Source organism: Hibiscus syriacus, unplaced genomic scaffold (assembly GCF_006381635.1).
Source record: "Hibiscus syriacus cultivar Baekdansim isolate YM2019G1 unplaced genomic scaffold, ASM638163v2 tig00110933_pilon, whole genome shotgun sequence".
NCBI lineage: Eukaryota > Viridiplantae > Streptophyta > Magnoliopsida > Malvales > Malvaceae > Hibiscus > Hibiscus syriacus.
The window spans coordinates 871,116-890,146 of record NW_024062919.1 but is presented as its reverse complement, the minus strand read 5'-3'; the positions used below and the strand labels follow the sequence as shown (position 1 = coordinate 890,146).

The 19,031-nt window shown below is 34.7% G+C and overlaps 2 protein-coding genes and 4 pseudogenes across 3 annotated transcripts; 3 read left to right on the top strand and 3 right to left on the bottom strand.

The window, feature by feature from the left end:
* The first annotated feature begins 452 nt into the window (after nt 1-452).
* LOC120147202 lies at nt 453-1,789 on the top strand (annotated as a pseudogene).
* Nucleotides 1,790-3,128: 1,339 nt separating this feature from the next.
* LOC120147199 lies at nt 3,129-6,593 on the bottom strand (annotated as a pseudogene).
* Nucleotides 6,594-8,205: 1,612 nt separating this feature from the next.
* On the top strand, nt 8,206-10,165 carry LOC120147206 (LIM domain-containing protein WLIM2b-like). Of its 2 annotated transcripts, none has more exons than XM_039160640.1 (4): nt 8,206-8,420; nt 8,904-9,129; nt 9,891-9,990; nt 10,085-10,165. In XM_039160640.1, exons 2-4 carry the CDS (start codon nt 8,998-9,000, stop codon nt 10,129-10,131), a joined length of 279 nt encoding a protein of 92 aa, XP_039016571.1. In that variant the 5' UTR covers nt 8,206-8,420; nt 8,904-8,997; the 3' UTR covers nt 10,132-10,165. The 2 variants fall into 2 exon arrangements, with proteins under 2 accessions (XP_039016571.1, XP_039016572.1); XM_039160641.1 differs by having other exon boundaries at nt 8,901-9,129.
* A 2,022-nt stretch (nt 10,166-12,187) lies between these two features.
* On the top strand, nt 12,188-15,824 carry LOC120147208 (annotated as a pseudogene).
* A 419-nt stretch (nt 15,825-16,243) lies between these two features.
* LOC120147205 lies at nt 16,244-17,173 on the bottom strand (annotated as a pseudogene).
* Nucleotides 17,174-17,252: 79 nt separating this feature from the next.
* Nucleotides 17,253-18,581, bottom strand: LOC120147204 (probable sugar phosphate/phosphate translocator At5g05820). Its single transcript, XM_039160639.1, has 2 exons — nt 18,244-18,581; nt 17,253-17,416 (listed from the first exon to the last, which is right to left on the bottom strand). Exons 1-2 carry the CDS (start codon nt 18,554-18,556, stop codon nt 17,253-17,255), a joined length of 477 nt encoding a protein of 158 aa, XP_039016570.1. The 5' UTR covers nt 18,557-18,581.
* Nucleotides 18,582-19,031: the final 450 nt, after the last annotated feature.

Sequence of the window (19,031 nt, the reverse complement as noted above, 5' to 3'; positions counted from 1 at the left end):
AGCGTTCATAACGTGAAACGAGTTAAAAAAATTGAAATTATTTGAGTGAATTAAATTAAGTTGAGTAAATTAATTCAAACTTAAAATTTAACCTATTAGTTATAAGAAATTTTGAGTTATTTAAATTTTATTTTATAATTTATTTTTATAATTTATTTTTTTTAAATCCAATTGAATTTATAGAATTATAAGTGAAGTCAATTCTAATCATCCTTTTCCAAATCAAACTAAATAAGAAGGTCGATTGTTTTTAGATCGATTTTTGCTCTACCCTAAACTCAATACAATATTAGCTTAAACCCCTCTACTCCACCACCCGCCATTTTCTCATCATCAACCTTTGCCTAAAATCACCATTGCAAGCTCCCCCAACACCTCCACTGACTAAAACCAAGAATTCTCTCTTTAATTTACATTGTCCCTTATCTCTTTTTTTTAATAATCAAAAAAGCAAAGAAGAAGTGAAAATGGAGGCCAAGAAGAGGATGTTAGTAGGAGCCAATAAATTCAACGAGAGGCAACCTATTGGGACCGCCGCTCAGAGCCAAGGCGACGGCAAAGACTACACTGAGCCAGCACCGGCTCCGCTTTTCGAGCCCGGCGAGTTGACATCTTGGTCGTTTTACCGAGCTGGGATCGCTGAGTTCGTGGCCACTTTCCTTTTCTTGTATGTCACTATTTTGACTGTTATGGGTGTCTTAAGGAGAAAACGAAGTGCACAACCGTGGGAATTCAAGGGATTGCTTGGGCTTTTGGTGGTATGATATTTGCTCTTGTTTACTGCACTGCTGGAATCTCAGGTAAAAAAAAAACTTTTTTTCTTCACTCCAACCTGTTTGTTTATCGATAGAATCATTCTGATATCGGCTTCTGTGGGCGGTGGTGGATAGGTGGTCATATTAACCCGGCGGTGACATTTGGGATGTTATTGGCGAGGAAGCTGTCATTGACGAGGGCGATTTACTACATGGTGATGCAGTGTTTGGGCGCCATATGCGGGGCGGTGTGGTGAAAGGGTTCATGGGAAGACTCGGTACGTGCCTTGGGCGGCGGAGCTAACTCCGTGGCTCATGGCTACACCAAAACCGACGGGCTTGGTGTTGAAATTATTGGGACCTTTGTTCTTGTTTACACTGTGTTTTCCGCCACTGACGCCAAGCGTAATGCCCGAGACTTTCACGTTCCTGTAAGCATTTCAAATCTCGTTAACTTTTCATTTTGGATGGAATAATAAAAACAACTAAATATACTATTCGAATCAAATTAAATAAAGTATAATATTATTAGTTGAATTGATTTTTAATTTTGTGATGCTAGATTCTGGCACCGTTGCCAATTGGGTTCGCAGTGTTCTTAGTCCACTTAGCCACTTTTCCGATCACCGGAACCGGTATCAACCCGGCTCGTAGTCTTGGTGCAGCTATCATCTTCAACGAAGACAAGGGTTGGGATGATCATGTAAGCCTAAAATTTATTTATTATTGATCAAATCGAAATGATAAAAATTTTAGTATTTAATAATATCTCAAATTCGAGTTTTATAAATTGTTTCGGTTTAAAAGTTTATTTGTTAGGGAAAAAATTTAAATACATACCAGTCTGGAGCATAGGTTATACATTTGGTGATATCATTTAATTTGGTATGGTTTTGGTTGCAGTGGATTTTCTGGGTGGGTCCATTCATCGGTGCTGCACTTGCAGCCCTCTACCAGCTGGTTGTGATCAGAGCAATTCCTTTCAAATCAAAGTGATGGGAAGATCAAGAGTCGTGATTGTGATCTTAAGATAAAATATGAAGAAAAATAAACCCTCCCAGCTAATCTTTTTATGTTTGTTTGTATTATTTTTCTGTTGGTACCATGATTATGCATGAGAATATATAATATATTATAATATTCTGCTCTCTTTTTAAGTTTCGAAAGGAGGGAGGTTGGCAAGGGCCAATGCACCCATCTAAGTACGTGCCCGTTTTTATGAAATGCATGGCTATAATTTGTGGATGGAACTGATAAATGATATATTTTCATAATCACCTTCTTTCTTTATATATATATATATATAGTAACATTTTCAGTACAAATAATATACTAATATTAAATATATGAATGCAGGCTATAATTTGTGGATGGAACTGATAAATGATATATTTTCATAATCACCTTTCTTCTTTTATATATATATAGTAACATTTTCAGTACAAATAATATACTAATATTTAAATATTTTAATTTTTTATATATAAATTATTGGATTTATTTTTTTAACGGGACCCAAGATTTGAAAGAAAAAAATCAAAAAATATTATTTTTTAATAAAAACTTTAACTAATGAATCGTTGATAAACAAAACTATCTGCCATTGTTCGTTATAATAAATGATGACGTAGCATATAATCTCATGAATATTTTTAATACCGAACTTGACCCCCAAAAAATCTAGAGGATCAAAAATATCATATTAAATCATAAAAAATGGACAAAAGTTAAATAAAATTATTTATGTATTTTAAATAATTCCAAGATTCAAAAATATCAAAATACAATATCAAGGTTAACAAAAATAATTAAGAGTTTTCATGGCCACAACTCGGAAGTTCAAAATAATATGACTCAATAGACTTCTAACAAAGTGATAAATTATATGATAAAGATACTATGAATAAAACCATAAGATATAAGGTATTGTATATGTATAGTTCATGCTAAACTCTAATATATTCGTGGAAGCGATAAGTTCACATATAATATGGAGTCCATGCTTATCATAAATCATGAAGAGATTTCATGCTATGTTCAATAACAAATCAGCAATGTCCTCATTCTTAATACTATGATATTTACAAATCTCAATACATAGTAATTTATCAATTTCATTTTGTATTCATTATACTGTTTACATTATTGTCCAAGCGTGATCATAGGTACCTTATGAGATGTCAACCATGCTCAACAATAATTCGTAAGGTTACACGAGCATTATTCATACTATTCAATTAATAACAAAATTTAATTCCATTTGATGAATCTAAATGTTTTCAATAAACATAGGTTCAATCACAAAAGCATATTAACTTCAGTCTCCTTTTAACAAGATTGATGTTAATTCCCTATTTACTTAAGTTTAAAAAGGTATGTAGTCATTTCATGTAATTATTTTAATTCTATATACCTATCATTACTTGCATCAACATCGTTTTACATTTATTTTATTATAAAAATAATATATCACCAATCCTCCCAAGTATTTCTCGTGTTCAACTTCATTGAAAAAAATCAACTGATGCTAAGAGAGATCAAGGCTAGATTGCACACCAGGTTTTGGGATGTTTTACATGTCGCGAGCGTACACAACAACTGATGCTTGAAGATCACGGTCCACCTTGAAGTGGCATGGAAGACCTCTAACCTCTCTAAAGGAATGTGAAACTAGAAAATCTTTAAGCGCCTCTCCTCTGAATCAAACAGTACAATGTGACTGGGGGGAGGCCAGCGTTTTGCAAAATCTACGGCAAAACTAACAGGATCCGTCATGAAACGGTCTGATTCGGCAGGGATTCCCTTACTCGGCGTGCAATCTAAAAAACGCATTGGCAGGTTGTAATGCAGAGTGGAATAGTAGGGTGTGGCATGGCAAGGCATGAGGAAAAGGATACTTTTCACCTTCCCTATTGCAGCTTCTTTAGATAGATAGTTCATCGCATCCTCGGTTCCTCTTTGATGAACCAAACTCATATATAAGGCCATTGGAATATTGCTTGCAAGCAACAAGAAGATAGCAAGATGCTTTCTGGAAGACAATTTATTGCAAATGCATGAAGATCTTTTCCTTTCAACATTTGGAGATCTACGTTCTTTGAGTGAAGCTAGTGAGAATCCAGCGAATATCAACTTATGGGAAGCACAGGGAGGACAAACCTGAATTCTTTGTGACCAAGAATGCTGTAAAGTCCTAAAACCCATAGATAAGCCCAGAAAGCTTCCAATATCTAGACTTGATAATGCCGTCAACACAAAATGGTAGAAAACTGAATAGCATCACTGTAAATCCCTGAGTGAAGTACCAGTGCCACTTGTGAGTTCCGTAATAATCTCCTCCAGAGGAAAGAAAATTGAACTTGAGAAAATTAAGTGGTACTAAAACCCAGGAGCCATACATTAGACGATCCAACAAACACATAATTCCTAACACCACACTCCCGATAGGAATCAACTCCAGAAATATAAATCTCAGCCGCTCATGAGTCAAGTACAGCTCAAGTAGGCCAACATACACCCAAGTATAGCACTTGTTGTCTAATGCACAAGCTAATGCAGCTAGGATCACACCCAATTTTCTTGAACCTGGGGGAACTTTGTTCACAGAGCTTCTCATTGACGGCCAGTAGTATAGGCCTACAAGAGTGAGAATCGTCTCCAAACTATTTGAAAGCGTACGATTGAAACAGAAAAACATGAACCAGTTTGCCAGTTGAGAAAATAGAGCCCATTTTGCAACACCATCACCAAACAGGACAAGCGAAAATTTATACAAGTACAATCACCAACTGCAGAAAATATGGATTGCAGCAGTCGCGGGGCCTTAATCATGACCATGGTGTATCAAGACCCAAATGCGACAAGTTTGTAAAAGAGAGCGCATCATTGGATGCAAGTAGCTTCGAATTCCCTCCTCCCACTCCCATGTCAAATGACCATACCCAAAGGTGATGCGATGCGCAACTTCAAGGGCTTGCCAGTGTTCATCTGGATTGAAGTAAGTTTGGATCAACAAAGCGTTGAGCATTCGAAATCCCAAACAAATCGTGAATACATCCTTTGAAGAATATCGTGAATTCTTTTGTGATTTTTCTTCTGCTTCAGACAGATTTGGATGTTTAAGTGAAGAACCATTCTTTCTCTGTCTCATTGTTTGCTGCGAGCGTGATTCTCCTCGGACGAGTAGAGTAAAAAGGGTCTGGTTCAGTCAATGCGTGAACGAAAGGGTCTCGATCACCAAGTCTGCGATGGCGGTGCTAGCTGCGATGTTCTTGGGTGTTCACTGTTCACCAAAATCGACAACGGTGGTCTCCTTTTTCAGATCCAAGGGCAGGCCTGAAGAGAGGACACCAGACAACAAAAACTCTCTGATCAAGGTAGGGGACGGTGGCACACGATGGATGATCCTCCGGAAATCACCTGATGAAAACAAGAGTAAGAAAGAAAAAGGCTTGCAAGAGGGAAAAAATGAGTCTAAATTAAAAAATAATAGGTGACAAAAAACACTGCATATGACATATAGCTTTGCCTAAGGCCTTTTTACTCATTTTAACAACCTTTTCTGATTAATTTCTGGATTAACACCTTTGAATGAAAAGCTGTATGTATTCGGTACAATGAGATGAGTTTTCGGCCGCCCGGATTCCAACCCAATAATAAAAACATTCCACTCAACCCCACCCCGACCATAAACTTTCTTAATGCTCAATTTTGTTAAACAAAAATATAATTTTCCCAGCATTACAGGTAAAAAATTCAAGAATAAAAAAAATGATATTAGCATATACAAAATAATTTTTTATTTTCAATTTAATCTTGAATAATTAATTTTGTTTCAGAATCAAAATCCAAAACAAACCTAACATCCTGATAATGAACATGTTCGGTAATTACATCCAGAACAAACCTAAGAAAACTAGAGCAAATCACTTATTCAACTTACCAGCAATTCGACCCTTGAGATCCTGATAATGAAGGTCCGATCAAATGTAAGCAGCTGATTATCATCGTAAAGCAAGCACATCCCAATTAAACAGCATATTACGAGATAAATCATTATTATCCACAAATACAGAAAACAACAAAATCCAAGATAATAAGCTAAAGTAGTTACCTTTCAAGCAAAGAGAACAAGAGCAAGCTTTGAGCATACCATTTGCATCCAAATTCGCGCGGCCATCATTCTGTGAGAATGGATTAGGCAAAACCTCGACCGCTCGATGCACCCACCTTCCCTCGAAGCCAATCTACCGACGCCCAGATCTTTATCCGTATTCCTACTATTCTCATTCAATATATGACTTACTTCCGCAACACTTTCACCTTCTAACGTATCCTCACTATCAGACAATTCGAAACCTTCTTTCGACTCGCTGAATTCGTCGTTGAACGACACTAAATCCTCTTTTGGACTATCAATGTTGCCGCTACATGTACGTAAAATTTTAGGGTTTGATTCAAATAAGGGTATTTAAGATTTCTCTTTGATGAGATTTTCTGCACCTACACATACTTTTTTTGCAGATTGGGAATCTGCTTCTCAGATCTAAAAGAACATGTTCCTTTCTGCATCAACATCCAAAAGAAGAAAAAACACATCACTCAGATCTAAAAGAAACGAAGCCTCAACAGATTTCACTTTTGCTAATCAAAACTCTTATGAACAGAAAGAAACGAGAAAACAAAACAAAGGCTTCAAAAATCCAAAATCGAATAACGAATACGATAAGAGAGAAGAAGAAGTACCTAAGAAGAAACGTGCGTCGGGGCGCGTGGCGTGCCTGGAAAATGGAAAATGCACAGAGCAAAAGGGAGAAAACATAGAACTAACCCCGTAGAATGTCATATCGGGGTATAGTAGTAAATTCTCCATAAATAATTATTATTTATATTGAATCAAATTTTATTATTATTTTTAATAGACACTAATTTTATTAAAAATAAAAAATATTTAAATAGCACAAAAATTTACTATCATAATCATAAACTAAACATATGATAAAAACATTTTTTTATAATCAATAACATTAGAAATTAACTACATACAAGGAAAAAGTTAAAAATTTAATCAAATAAATTCAAACAAAAGATAAATACAAGCAAATTTAATAGAATCGATAAATAAACCAACTGTAAATCGAAGTAGAGTGACATGAAAAAAATTCACGATTACAAATTACGTATCCAAATTCAATATGAGGTTCTAAAATAAAGAAGATAAACGTGATAACAAATAAATCAAAGCTCATCATAAGAAATAAGATAAAATAAAATAACAGTCAAACGACGAAAACGAGTCATAAAGATAGAATTATTAAAAATTAAAAAATAAGAAAAATAAAGATATATTATAATAAATAAATAAATAAACATAAATATTGATGATCGACAACCAGTACCAATGCTGGTATCATTATCAGTCACAAAGATAAAGAATAAAAGTGACCAAAGGCAATCAAGAAAAGGAAGAGAAAATTAGAGTTTTCTTTTAGTTGCCCACTAATTCAAATCGAGTCGCGTCATACACCTGATTTTGGTGGGTGAATCTCCCGGTAATGATATTTTATATATACAATGACTTGAACTCAAGACCTTGCTTAAGCGATATCAAATAACTTACTACTTGAACCAACTATGTTGGTAAATTAGAGATTTTTTTAAAGAAAGTGACTCAAAATATTCATTATTTTCATTTTACTTTGTGAATAACATAGTCGAATAATAAATATTCGAATCTATTTTTATAGATAATGAATTTAACTTTACTTTAATATATGAATCTATTAAATGACATCAATGATAAAAAGAGAATGTTGTTCTATCTAGAAGTCATAAGTTCAAATAGTTGTGTTTGCAGTGTATGTACATTGTTAATTGATTAATTTTTTTAAACAAATATTACCGTATAATCTCCTCAGTCTATTCAAAATAAAGCTCTACTTCAATATATAATTATTATTGTTTTCATAATTTTAATATTATAGGTATTATTTAAGGTTTAAAGTTTACTTTTATAATTTAGAATTAAAGAATTATGATATTAGATTTTATAGAAAACCTATGCTATAAATAAGTTATAGATTTAATCTTTATATCAATCTAATTATTTTTAGTCTATATAGTTTTAAAATATTAAAAAATAGTTTTAATTTAGACATTAGTTGTGAATTTTGTTAGATCAAATTTTACTATCCATAAACTATAAGTTTAATTTATATTCTTTAATTTTTTTTAAATTATAAATATTTCATTACATTATTTTACGTTGTTTGTAACAAAATTTTAAAAAAATATAGATATTAAAGTAATCAAATCAAAATATTAATAAATCCATAATTATAGATATTATAAGGACTAATAAAAGAATAATTTGTATACTTTATCTTAAATTTTATAATACAATACTACCTTACTAATGAAGCACCAACATAATTCCCTAATTCTCTCTCTTTCTTAATCATTATCATCATCATCATTATCCACGTTTTACTCCATCTATTCGCTGCAAAAACATCCCAAATCTCCCACTTCCTTTGTATTTCTCTTCCACCTCGGGAAGCCCATTAGACCTCTTTTACTCCCTTTTTGTAACTCTCATTTTATATTGATTTATTCTTTCCTTCATAGATCCAGCCCTTCTTCTTCTGTTTCTATCTAGTATCAAAGGTACATTTTTTTCCTTTTTCAAGTTTCAATTTCAAATCATTTTTGCTTCACTTTATCTCACCATCTTTTCATCATTTTTTGGGGTTCTAGTTTATTTCAAATTAGATCAGCTTACTGGGTTTTGCATGGGATATTTTGTTTTCCCCAAATCGGGGGTTTGAGAATGAATCAAAGTTTCTTTAGTGTCTGAGATTATGTTTTCTTTTTTGTTGCTTTTACTGCTAAAAGAAGAATATAAAAGGCTTAGCTTTGTAGATTCGCATGTATTCATTTGTTTTCGAATGTTTTTTCATCTATTCATATACCGATATATGTGTTGAACACGAGTTTCTAAGAAAAATGATGAGTTAGCTAGGCATAGTGGCTCTATGTGTTGCCATGAATGAAAATAAACTTGTTCAAAGTTCTAAAATTTGTAGCAAATGTTGTTGAATTTGACATGGTCTGATTCTGAAATGTGTGTTTTGCTAATTTTTTAAGCAGATAATATAGTCACATAAAGAGAAGAAATCGAATTAAAGCCGATCTGTGGAATTCGATAAAGAGCATTACGATTTGATCTAAAGCACATTCAAGCATGTCGTTTACCGGTACCCAACAGAAATGCAAGGCTTGTGAAAAGACTGTTCCGGTGGAACTTCTGTCTGCAGATGGAGTTCCTTACCATAAATATTGCTTCAAGTGCAGTCATTGCAAAGGGACTCTAAAGGTTTGCTTTTGTTGATTGCTTTCAGTAGTTTTCTAATCATTCGATGATATCAATTAAAAAAGAGTTGACATTGCTTGTTTTGTATTGCCATTTATTAAATTTAGTAGCTTTTACTTATGTTACTCGGATTTGGGTGTCATTATGTGGTTTTACAATCGCTTTGAGCATTTTCTGATCCTTTGTTGATGTAGATGAAAAGCAAAGTTGACATTTATTAGATATAGTACTTTTTAATTTTACTTATGTTAGGATTTGGGTGTGAGTATATGGTTCTACAATTGCCTTTTAATCATTCGTTGGTAGATGAAAAATTAGTTGACATGCTTGTTTTGTACATTGAATAGGTTTAAAGCAAATGGGACATTGTGTATGTTTTGCCATTTATTGCATTTAGTAGTACCTTCTGGTTATGTTGCCTCGGATTCTAGTGTCAGTGTGAGCATTCGACTTAGATATGCTTTCAGTATGGGTATTTTTTCCTATATATTTGAAGGGTCATTGCCCTATTATCATTGTCCAAATGTGTTGCATATGAGTACTTCAGAGATGTACTAAGGAGTGCCTTAGACATTACTGTTTTCATAAGATGGTCCTGGTCCATACGGAAGAATTTTCAATGTTAATACATTTAGAGAGATATGTTTTGTTCGAGGCTTGGCGAATGTTAGTTGTTGATATGATAGTTTATGTTTTGACGGACTTTATTCATTGAATTGTAATGAAGTCTCTGCTTCTAACTTGGCATATGTATATATCTCCAGTTGGCTAATTACTCCTCAATGGAAGGTGTTCTTTATTGCAAGCCTCATTTTGAGCAACTCTTCAAGGAGACGGGCAACTTCAACAAGAATTTCCAGTCACGTATGTATCTTTGATCTTTTCAGATAAAATCGTTTGTCTGATCCCTTAATAATTTCATTATGGTTTAATATGCCATTAATCTTATTGTCAACAGCTGCAAAGACAGCTGAGAAGTTAACTCCCGAGCTGGTAAATTTATGATGCAAAATACACGTGCTTTGGTGATTCGATTAGCAAAATTATAGGGTTTGATAGGTTATTTGATGTTCTTGCTAATTCCTAATAGCTGAGCAACTCTTCAAGGAGACGGGCAACTTCAACAAGAATTTCCAGTCACGTATGTATCTTTGATCTTTTCAGATAAAATCGTTGTCTGATCCCTTAATAATTTCATTATGTTGGTTTAATATGCCATTAATCTTATTGTCAACAGCTGCAAAGACAGCTGAGAAGTTAACTCCCGAGCTGGTAAATTATGCAAAAATACACGTGCTTTGGTGATTCGATTAGCAAAATTATAGGGTTTGATAGGTTATTTGATGTTCTTGCTAATTCCTAATAGCTTGGTTTGATTGCAGACGATCACCGAGCAAAGCTGCCAGCATGTTTCTGGGACGGTCGAAAAATGTGTACTTGTGGCAAAACCGCATATCCACTTGAGAAGGTAGAGTTCCAAGGTCCCAATAAGTCTTTTTCTTTTTGTTTGGGTGAGAAATGTATCTTTTCTGCATTGCAAGATTCAATTTCTGTCTATCTGCCCTAGTTCCATCTGGGGTAATCAACTGTTCCGATTAGTACGTCATCACGCTATAAGTGATTCTTTGTTCTTTACAAATCGGACTAACCTAGAGCTTAACGGCAATTTGATTGGTTTATATCTGTGTCTATCTACACTCGAGCACACATAAGTCGAAGTAAGGTGTTATGAAGTGTCAAATTGTTGAGATTTTCTTAAAACTACCGTCTCATGCATTTTGATCTTTGCTTCTGTAGCTTTATCTGGCTCTTGACATCATCGAAATGCGTATTAACATACTCATTTGTCTCTACAATGATCTTACTGCTGTAACTTCATCTTCATCCCATTTTTTCGACAGTAACCGTGGAAGGACAGTCTTACCACAAATCATGTTTCAAGTGCTCATGGTGGCTGCTCTTTAAGTCCATCAAATTATGCAGCACTTGAAGGCATTCTGTATTGCAAACATCACTTTTCTCAGCTCTTCAAGGAGAAAGGAAGCTACAACCATCTTATCAAATCCGCATCGATTAAGCGTGCTGCTGCATCCGTTCCCGAGGCTTGAATACCTTCGACGTTCTCCGTTTTTTCGGTGTTTGCTGGTGTGATTTCTTATCGATCTCTCAGATTTTATGCTCCGGAGAAACAAAAAAGAACTCCGGTTCCTCTCCGTTTGCTTTCGGACATTAATCTACATTTAAGCATGGTATTTGTTTGATCTGTGTAGAAGTGAATGTTGTAAAACAACTCTTTCAAGGTTTTATCAAATTCAATTGCCTCAGTACAAATTATTATTTATATAATATTATTAATTTAATTTCAATTATAAAAGATTGATTAAAAATATTTTTTAATAATAAAATAGTCAGCACACTATCCGAGCAGTTTGTATAATAGATTGAATTCGACAATTTATAGAATAAATAAAAAAATTATATGATCTATTTTAAATATTTATTAGGATATATTATATGTACATTGACACCCCATCGTTTAATAATTTAAATATTTATATACGTAATATTAAATTTCAAATATATTTGGTGTGAAAAAAATATAAGAATATATTATTTTTAATTTAGAGTAAATATAAGATAATTTAAAAACTCTTAACTTTTTTAATAATAATAATGAACACTCATATCTTTATAAGAATAATAAATGTATTTGAACTTGAGACCTCAAGAGATAACACAAATGTTTAACTATTGAAATCGTTTAATATGTACAAAAATTTTAAGTTAAATTGATTATTAAATTTGAGATATTTTTTAACGAAATATATAATATTATTTTTAAGGGTCGGAAAATGAAAACTAATTTGAATTCAATTATTGTTATTATGACAGTTTAAAATGTTATAAATTAATATATAAATAATTAAAATATTGTCGTTTAAATTTAATGATTAGAAATGATATATTTATATACCGCCGAGACTTGGTAATGATATTGTACGTGTTTACCAGTGTTGCAAACTCACTGATTCGGAAACGAACCCGTTTTCCAACTGAGTAGGAAATGACGAACTCACTCGCCGATCTCCATTGCCATCTCTCTCAGTAAGCTTTTTTCTTCTCTTTTTGCTCTCTTTTTAATTTAATTTAGATGTGTTTCATTACTTTTTTTGGTTGCAGATTAACGAAGCAAATCCTCGATTCGCTCTTGAAAACGCCAGATGCTCCTCACGTAACCTCCAGAATCTCAACAAATCAACGCTCGAATCTCTTCTCTCAACAGAATCATCACTCAAAGACTTCGCCTTAGCTTGCGCATTGCTCTCCGCTTCTCGCTCCTCCACTCTCGAGCTTCTCACATGGATCCCGGCCACCTTTCGACCGCCGCGGAAACCTCCTTTTCCGATCTCTCAAAGCTTACAGCGTTCCGGATGGCGGAAGCGAAATTTGGCGGCAGATTTAATGCCTGAAATCGTGCCATTTTGAAGAACAAAATTAAGGAGAGCTCCATTGAGAGTGATGAAGATGACGAATTTTCTGCCGCTTCGGGCAGGGCTCCCGTAGATTTCGCCATTTTGGCCGCTTATCAATTAGATGTTTGTTTCTAAGGTTTTATAAATTATAAGTTAATTTTCTCAGAAAATCCGTTTGCTTTTCTTTATTTAAAAGAAAATCAACATTTATAATCTATCATTTTTGTAGATTGAGTATCCAGGTTTAGATAAGATGTTAAATTTTGTTATTCCTTGTGCATTAACTTGTCTTGATCACTGGTCGCCAGAAGTGAAGTAATTTTGTAATTTTAATTTTTTTGTGATTATGGTTTTCTTGAGATTAAGAATCATGTTTCTTTTTTATTGGCATTGATTATGTTTAGGGGCAGGGGATGATTAGCTTTATACATGTAGCAAAAAATGTACAAGCAGGGGCTCTTGATTGGTATGGACGTGATTCTTGATGCTTGCTGCCAGAACATTGCTTCTGCTGATGAGATATGGCAGTATGTTGTAGAGATGTCGTCACTTGCATTCAAAGAAATGATCCCCGTGGTCTGTGGTATACTTGCATTCTTAGTCTCTTTAATGTCTTGATCGTATTATTAACCAAGTTTAGTATTCCTTATTAAGCAAGATCTCTATAATCCCTTTAGTTCGCAGTATGGCCCTTTTCTTTGTCCTTTTAGCATCTTGATTGTGTTTTAACTAAGTTTGGTATGCTGTTGTGATGCACGATAAGCCATGTAGCTCGTGTTATGGTTGTTTCCTTAGTCTCTTAAGTTTCTTGAATTTTCTGTTAAAATAAGTTTGGTATGCTCTCATGATTCATGATAATCCCCAAAGGTTGTGGTAATACTTGTTTTTTTTGTCCGTCTCTTGTGTCATGATTGTGTTTGTTAACTGAGTTTACTGTGCTCTTATGACGGAAGTTAATCCCTGTAGCTCGAGATAGTTGTTTTGTTCGTCTTAGCCTCTTGATTGCTTTTATTAACCAGCTTGGTATGGTCTAATGGTGCAAGATAATCCCTGTAGCTTGTAGCATTTGTTTTCTTCTCTTAAGCTTCTTGAATGTGATGATACTAAGTTTAGAATAGCGATTGTTTCTTCTCTAGCATAGAGATTGTGTTTGTTAACTTAATTTAGTATGCTTAGAATCTCCGTAACTCAGGTATTCTTGGTTTCTTCATCTTAAGCATCTTGACTGTGTTTGTTGATCAAGTATGCTATGGTCTTATGAAGCAACATAATCCCCTTATCCCATGGTATACTTACTTCCTTTGTCTCCTCAACATCTTGATTATGTTTCATTGAATAAGTCTAGGAAGCTCTTATTATCTCGTGGACGTGGTAGGGAAAACTTTGTGCACAATTATGGTGTAACGAATAATTGTGGACTCAATCGTCTTAAAAGGGGCATTAGGGAGAAAATTTTACGAAGTGTTATCAATTGGCCAATTGGATTGCAAAGGGACTTTCAGATTCAGGCATGAGGCTATATGCTTTTGTAATGAAGTTTTTTCATTTCAGAAGATTAGCTGCTGCTTTTGATCAATTTCTGACCTTTTCTTAGTATACTTGTTGGATGGTTGTTTCTTGATGCTTGTAGCTGGTTTTACTTCATTCATATCTCAGGTGTATACATCATAGTTTTGTTGATGTGGTAGAGGACGTAGTGCTGGCTAGTTCTTTATTTCATTTGCATTTATCTAGGTTTGAGAAGATCCTGACCGAGATGTTGAGCCATTTGGACGGCAACCAAGGAATAGAGAACGGCGTATTGCGTGGCTTAAGTTTATTGAGCCAATCTTCAATTCTATGAGCCTCTTGTTATAGTCCATTTGGGCGTATTTTCCTACTACTCTTCCAGTGGCTACATGTTGATGATGATGAAACAGTTCTACTAGTAAGATTGTATATTCTTGCTCATCAAATTTCAGTTTATTGCTGGTTCAAAAGTTTAGTGAACAGATCTTCCCATTAAATTCTCATTGTTCTGCAGGTTCTCAAACAACTTCATACAATTGTCCGGTTAACATGGATACGGAAGTCACCATACTTTGAAAGGTAAACTAAGTACATATACTTTGGGTTTGCATTTGATTTAGGTGGTTGAACTGTCCAATGGGAAGAATTTTGGTTTGTTTGATCATTTTTAATGGCATTTTAAACGGTTTGTAATAACACAATGCTAGTGATTCAAATGATCATAGAGAAAGTGAAATAGAAAGGATATTTCTTAATTCTCCCGTCTTTTAGGAATTTCAATCATGTGAAGTTCTTTCTGTGAACGGTAAAAAGTCCTATAAGTCTGATCTGATTCTTCGTCCAAAGTTGTTTCTATCGAAACTTGTTATGTCATCTCCTTGACTTACTGTTCATCATGAACTCCTTTCAAGGATTCTATAAATTAAGCACTCAAGTACCGTGAATTGTTCAATAGAATTTACTTCCACGTTTTTTTTTGGTTGGTGAAAGGTATGATTCCAGGAAAAGGATCATACAAGGGGATTAGAGTAGGCCTTGTTGAAAACCTCCCTAATCCCACGGTTTTCAATCTTGCATATCCTTTTTTTTTTTCTTTCCAGATTGGTAGATGAACTTGTTGTATATACAAAGAAGCAGCACTGAGAAAGGCTCGTGAAGAAATTCGAACTGATATTCTTAATCTACTAATCACGCTGCAGCAGTAAGTCACCATCGTAATCTCGATCATTTTCTAAAATCTTTTTTCCCCATGACCCTAATCCTTTTCTTTTTTCTCTGTAAGCACAGATGCAAAGGTCTACAGTTTGAAACAGCCTGGAACAAGCACCGCAATGATACAAACTTGACCACCCTCGATCGTAATCTATTAGTGAGCAGAGACTGTATCAAGCCTAAAGAGGGGAGTGGACTAACAGTAGAGACAACTGAAACCGGAGAAAATCAAAATCAATGATTAACCCGAGCCAAAGTCGGAGATGAAGCCAGAGCCTAGCAAAAAGAGGTAAAATAGAAATCGATGAAACTAAGCTTCATATAAGCAAAGACAGAGACTTGTACATAACACTCTTGTGTAAGTCTCTAGTAAGTGTTTAAGATTTGAGGATGTGAAGATTCTATAGGAAATGGTAGGTTTAATGATGTCATGCTTAATGATAACATGTTGAGATGAGCAAATATCAACAATAGTTTTTTGATAGTTTGTGCACGCCTGAATGGGAAGGGCATGGTCGTCACGCTTCTTAATTATTATAGGAAATGGTAGGTTTAATGATGCCATGCTTAATGACATAACATGTTGAGATGAGCAAATACCAACAATAGTTTTTTGATAGTCTGTGCACGCCTGAATAGGAAGGGTATGGAGATTATGGGTTCTTATCATCATGATGACATGGTCATCACGCTTCTTAATTCTTATAGGAAATGGTATGCTTGGTGATAACATGCATACATGCAACCTTTGACATGAGTAAAAATACCAAACTAGTTTTTCACACTTTGTGGAATGTAAAGGATGGTGCAAATCATTGATTCTTATCATCCTCACATTGCATAACCATCATGATGACCATGATCATCATACATGCATAATTCCATGCATACCAAGACTAATTAAACACACTAAACAAAAGAAGTGTAACTTTGAGTTTTCTTTGCCATTAATTAATCAAATATTGAAAATATAAACAATAGCTCAACTGTATACAGACCAATTCTACAACTTTTTTTCCTGAGAATAAAGAACATAAATGGTAATTCCTCTAATTTTTTCACTAAATCCCAAAGCTATTGCCAATACAAAAAAAAAACCAGTTTCCCAGACTTCCAAGGGAAAAAGAATATCTATGGCACGGAATGAGGCGACGTATTCTACCATAAGACTGAAACTTAGCCTCTAAAACATTATAGATGTTCTTGCACTAAAGGAAACCACATATATGCCAATCTTACACGTAGGCTGCGTCTCATTTGCTTCGTTTCTTGGCTTCACTGTAGAGTAACCCCCAAAACTGAGTGTATAACCGAGCATTCCGGTAACGGAGACTGGATTTCTGAAAATTAAAATTGAAACCACCACAGCTACAGCTCCTTTTGCATTTCCTAGAACCTGCAAGAACAAACATCTCAGTACCCATACCATACACCGGTTGTTCCTATGATCACTTCATAAAGAAGCAACATGCATAGGAACTACTTTGGTTACATAAACAACTAAAAGATGGGTGCTATTTGTGATTTTACAAATTTGACGCAATCAAAATCTTCACAAATGACTTTCTTGTTCGAATGATTGAACAAAGTGCACTCATGTTAATGTAATAAACTCGTAAAAAGCCGATCCACAACGTACCTGCAAAGTTAGGGCGCTGGTGTGTTTCGTGACCAAAAAGTTGGTCAAATTCACAAAATATGCAAGTGCTGAATTGAATAGTAGATACCAAATGATCTTGACATCATCACGGGCAAGAGGAAGGGTGATACCAAACACATTCTCCTCCATAATGAGTGTTGCAGGAAGTAGGGGAAAAAACAGCTATAGGGGCCATGTAGAGGAGGAGGTTCATGGAATTCAGCTTCTCTCTAAAATAAAATTACAATAATTTTTCAGCAACCAGTTTCTAGTCTCGAACTAAAGCAAATATATTAAAAATAAAAATCATGCCATAAACCATAGAAGCAGAAGCAAAGCATAAAATCTCCTCTCCCTTCGGATGAAAGTAAAATCCCCTGTAAAACTGACTTGAGAGCTCGTGCAGCTGTAGTTGAAATGCACATGATAAACCCGAACAGATGGAAACTCGGTTCGCCTATGGCCATTGAAAATAATGCAAAAAAATAGCCGGAAACCGGATTAAGAAAATGAAATGAAACGATGTGAGTAATGCATAGATTTAACTTTATAAAAGATAAAGAGGAACATTGAAGGTTTCAAATCAATAAAGGGGTATAATGCCAGCTATATTTGCTCCTCGTTTTATAGAAGCAACAATGTCCATCACTCCCCCCAAATACATGAAAACCTTCAGAAAAAGAAAATCCCCTTCTCGTACACGGATGTGTCCAACACTCAGACTTGAGTCCGAGTCTCGTAGAATTTCAGACTACATGCTTCTTAATGCTAGACTCCAAACATATGATACAAAGAACCATTTGAAGTAGTAATAAAAAGGACCATTGATGAACCATAAACAACAAGGTTTTAAACGAGTTAAAGACTTAATCATCCATTTGAAACCAAGAGAAGAGAAAAGATAATCCACAAATCAAGACCATTACGAAAAACATCCAAATTAAGCAAACAAATTAGTCCTTTCCACACTAAGTTTCTTGAACTCGATTGCGACCGGATATAGGAATGTATCCGAACATGGTCCTTTTAGATTTTTCGGAACATGGAGGTCATAGCCACATGTTCCGATAGTAAAGTAGCCGTTTTGAACAAAATAAAGCAAAGCCAATTTCCAAATTCCAATGAAATCTTCAAGAAATCCCCTAAGAAAGCTATCAATTAGAACAAAAGCTATAAAGCAACAAATTCAACAAAATGAAGCGAACCAATTCAAAACTGATAAAATGAAGCGAAAACATTTCAAAAAAAAGAAATCAAAATAAATGATCAAGTAAAAAATGCATACCCCACTGGCAATGATAACCCCAGTAACAACAGGAACAAGAGTAATGTAAGTAAGCCAAGCTTCCCTCTTCAATGTCATCAAGTAAGCGAAGACCGCCGTGAAAAACGGCGTCGTAGCACCGACAGCCTGGTTAAAACTAACCGGCAAATACCTCAATGAAATGTTCCCAAACACCACCGACACACAGAACACTAAACTCAAAGCCGAGATCTTAAAGAACTGAACCCTAGATCGAATCGTCTGCATTGGAACCATCTTCATCCACGCGATCGCTATGTAGCTCAACAAAGAACAAGTTGTCATGTGACACATGGTAAGAAGATTGGGTACTTGAAGCCGTAATGCTTAGTAAATACTTGTTAACAACAAACACCATGTTGGATGTGTACCAGGCTGATACTAGCCGATTGTGAAAATTTCGATTGGTTTTTCATGGTTTTGTGGGGTTTGAGAATCTGGGTATCTTAATTTGGGTGTAAGAGAAACTGGAATCTGTTGGGGGGGGGGTTTATAAAAAGTGGATCTGAGTGGTGTTTGGGGGACTATGGGTGTTTTTGGTCGGGGAAGTGGGGTTTTTAAAGATGATTTGATGGAATTAGCTTCCATGGATCTGATTCTAGTTTCTCATTTCAATAGCAATTAATTCCAAAGAGAATAACATTGACAAAATTAACTTAAATAAATGAAAAACAAGTAAAGCTATAATGTTATGGAAACAACTATGGGCTGCCCTCTCTGCAAATTTCTCTGAGAAAACGATGAGGACTAATTTTAAATAGATGAAGTA

Coding starts and splice junctions, on each gene's coding strand:
- LOC120147206 (XM_039160640.1), top strand. CDS start 8,998: ATGTCGTTTACCGGTACCCAACAGAAATGCAAGGCTTGTGAAAAGACT. Junction 9,130..9,890: donor ATTGCAAAGGGACTCTAAAG/GTTTGCTTTTGT, acceptor ATATATCTCCAG/TTGGCTAATTACTCCTCAAT. Junction 9,991..10,084: donor CAACAAGAATTTCCAGTCAC/GTATGTATCTTT, acceptor TATTGTCAACAG/CTGCAAAGACAGCTGAGAAG.
- LOC120147204 (XM_039160639.1), bottom strand. CDS start 18,556: ATGTGTCACATGACAACTTGTTCTTTGTTGAGCTACATAGCGATCGCG. Junction 17,417..18,243: donor GGTTATCATTGCCAGTGGGG/TATGCATTTTTT, acceptor CAATGGCCATAG/GCGAACCGAGTTTCCATCTG.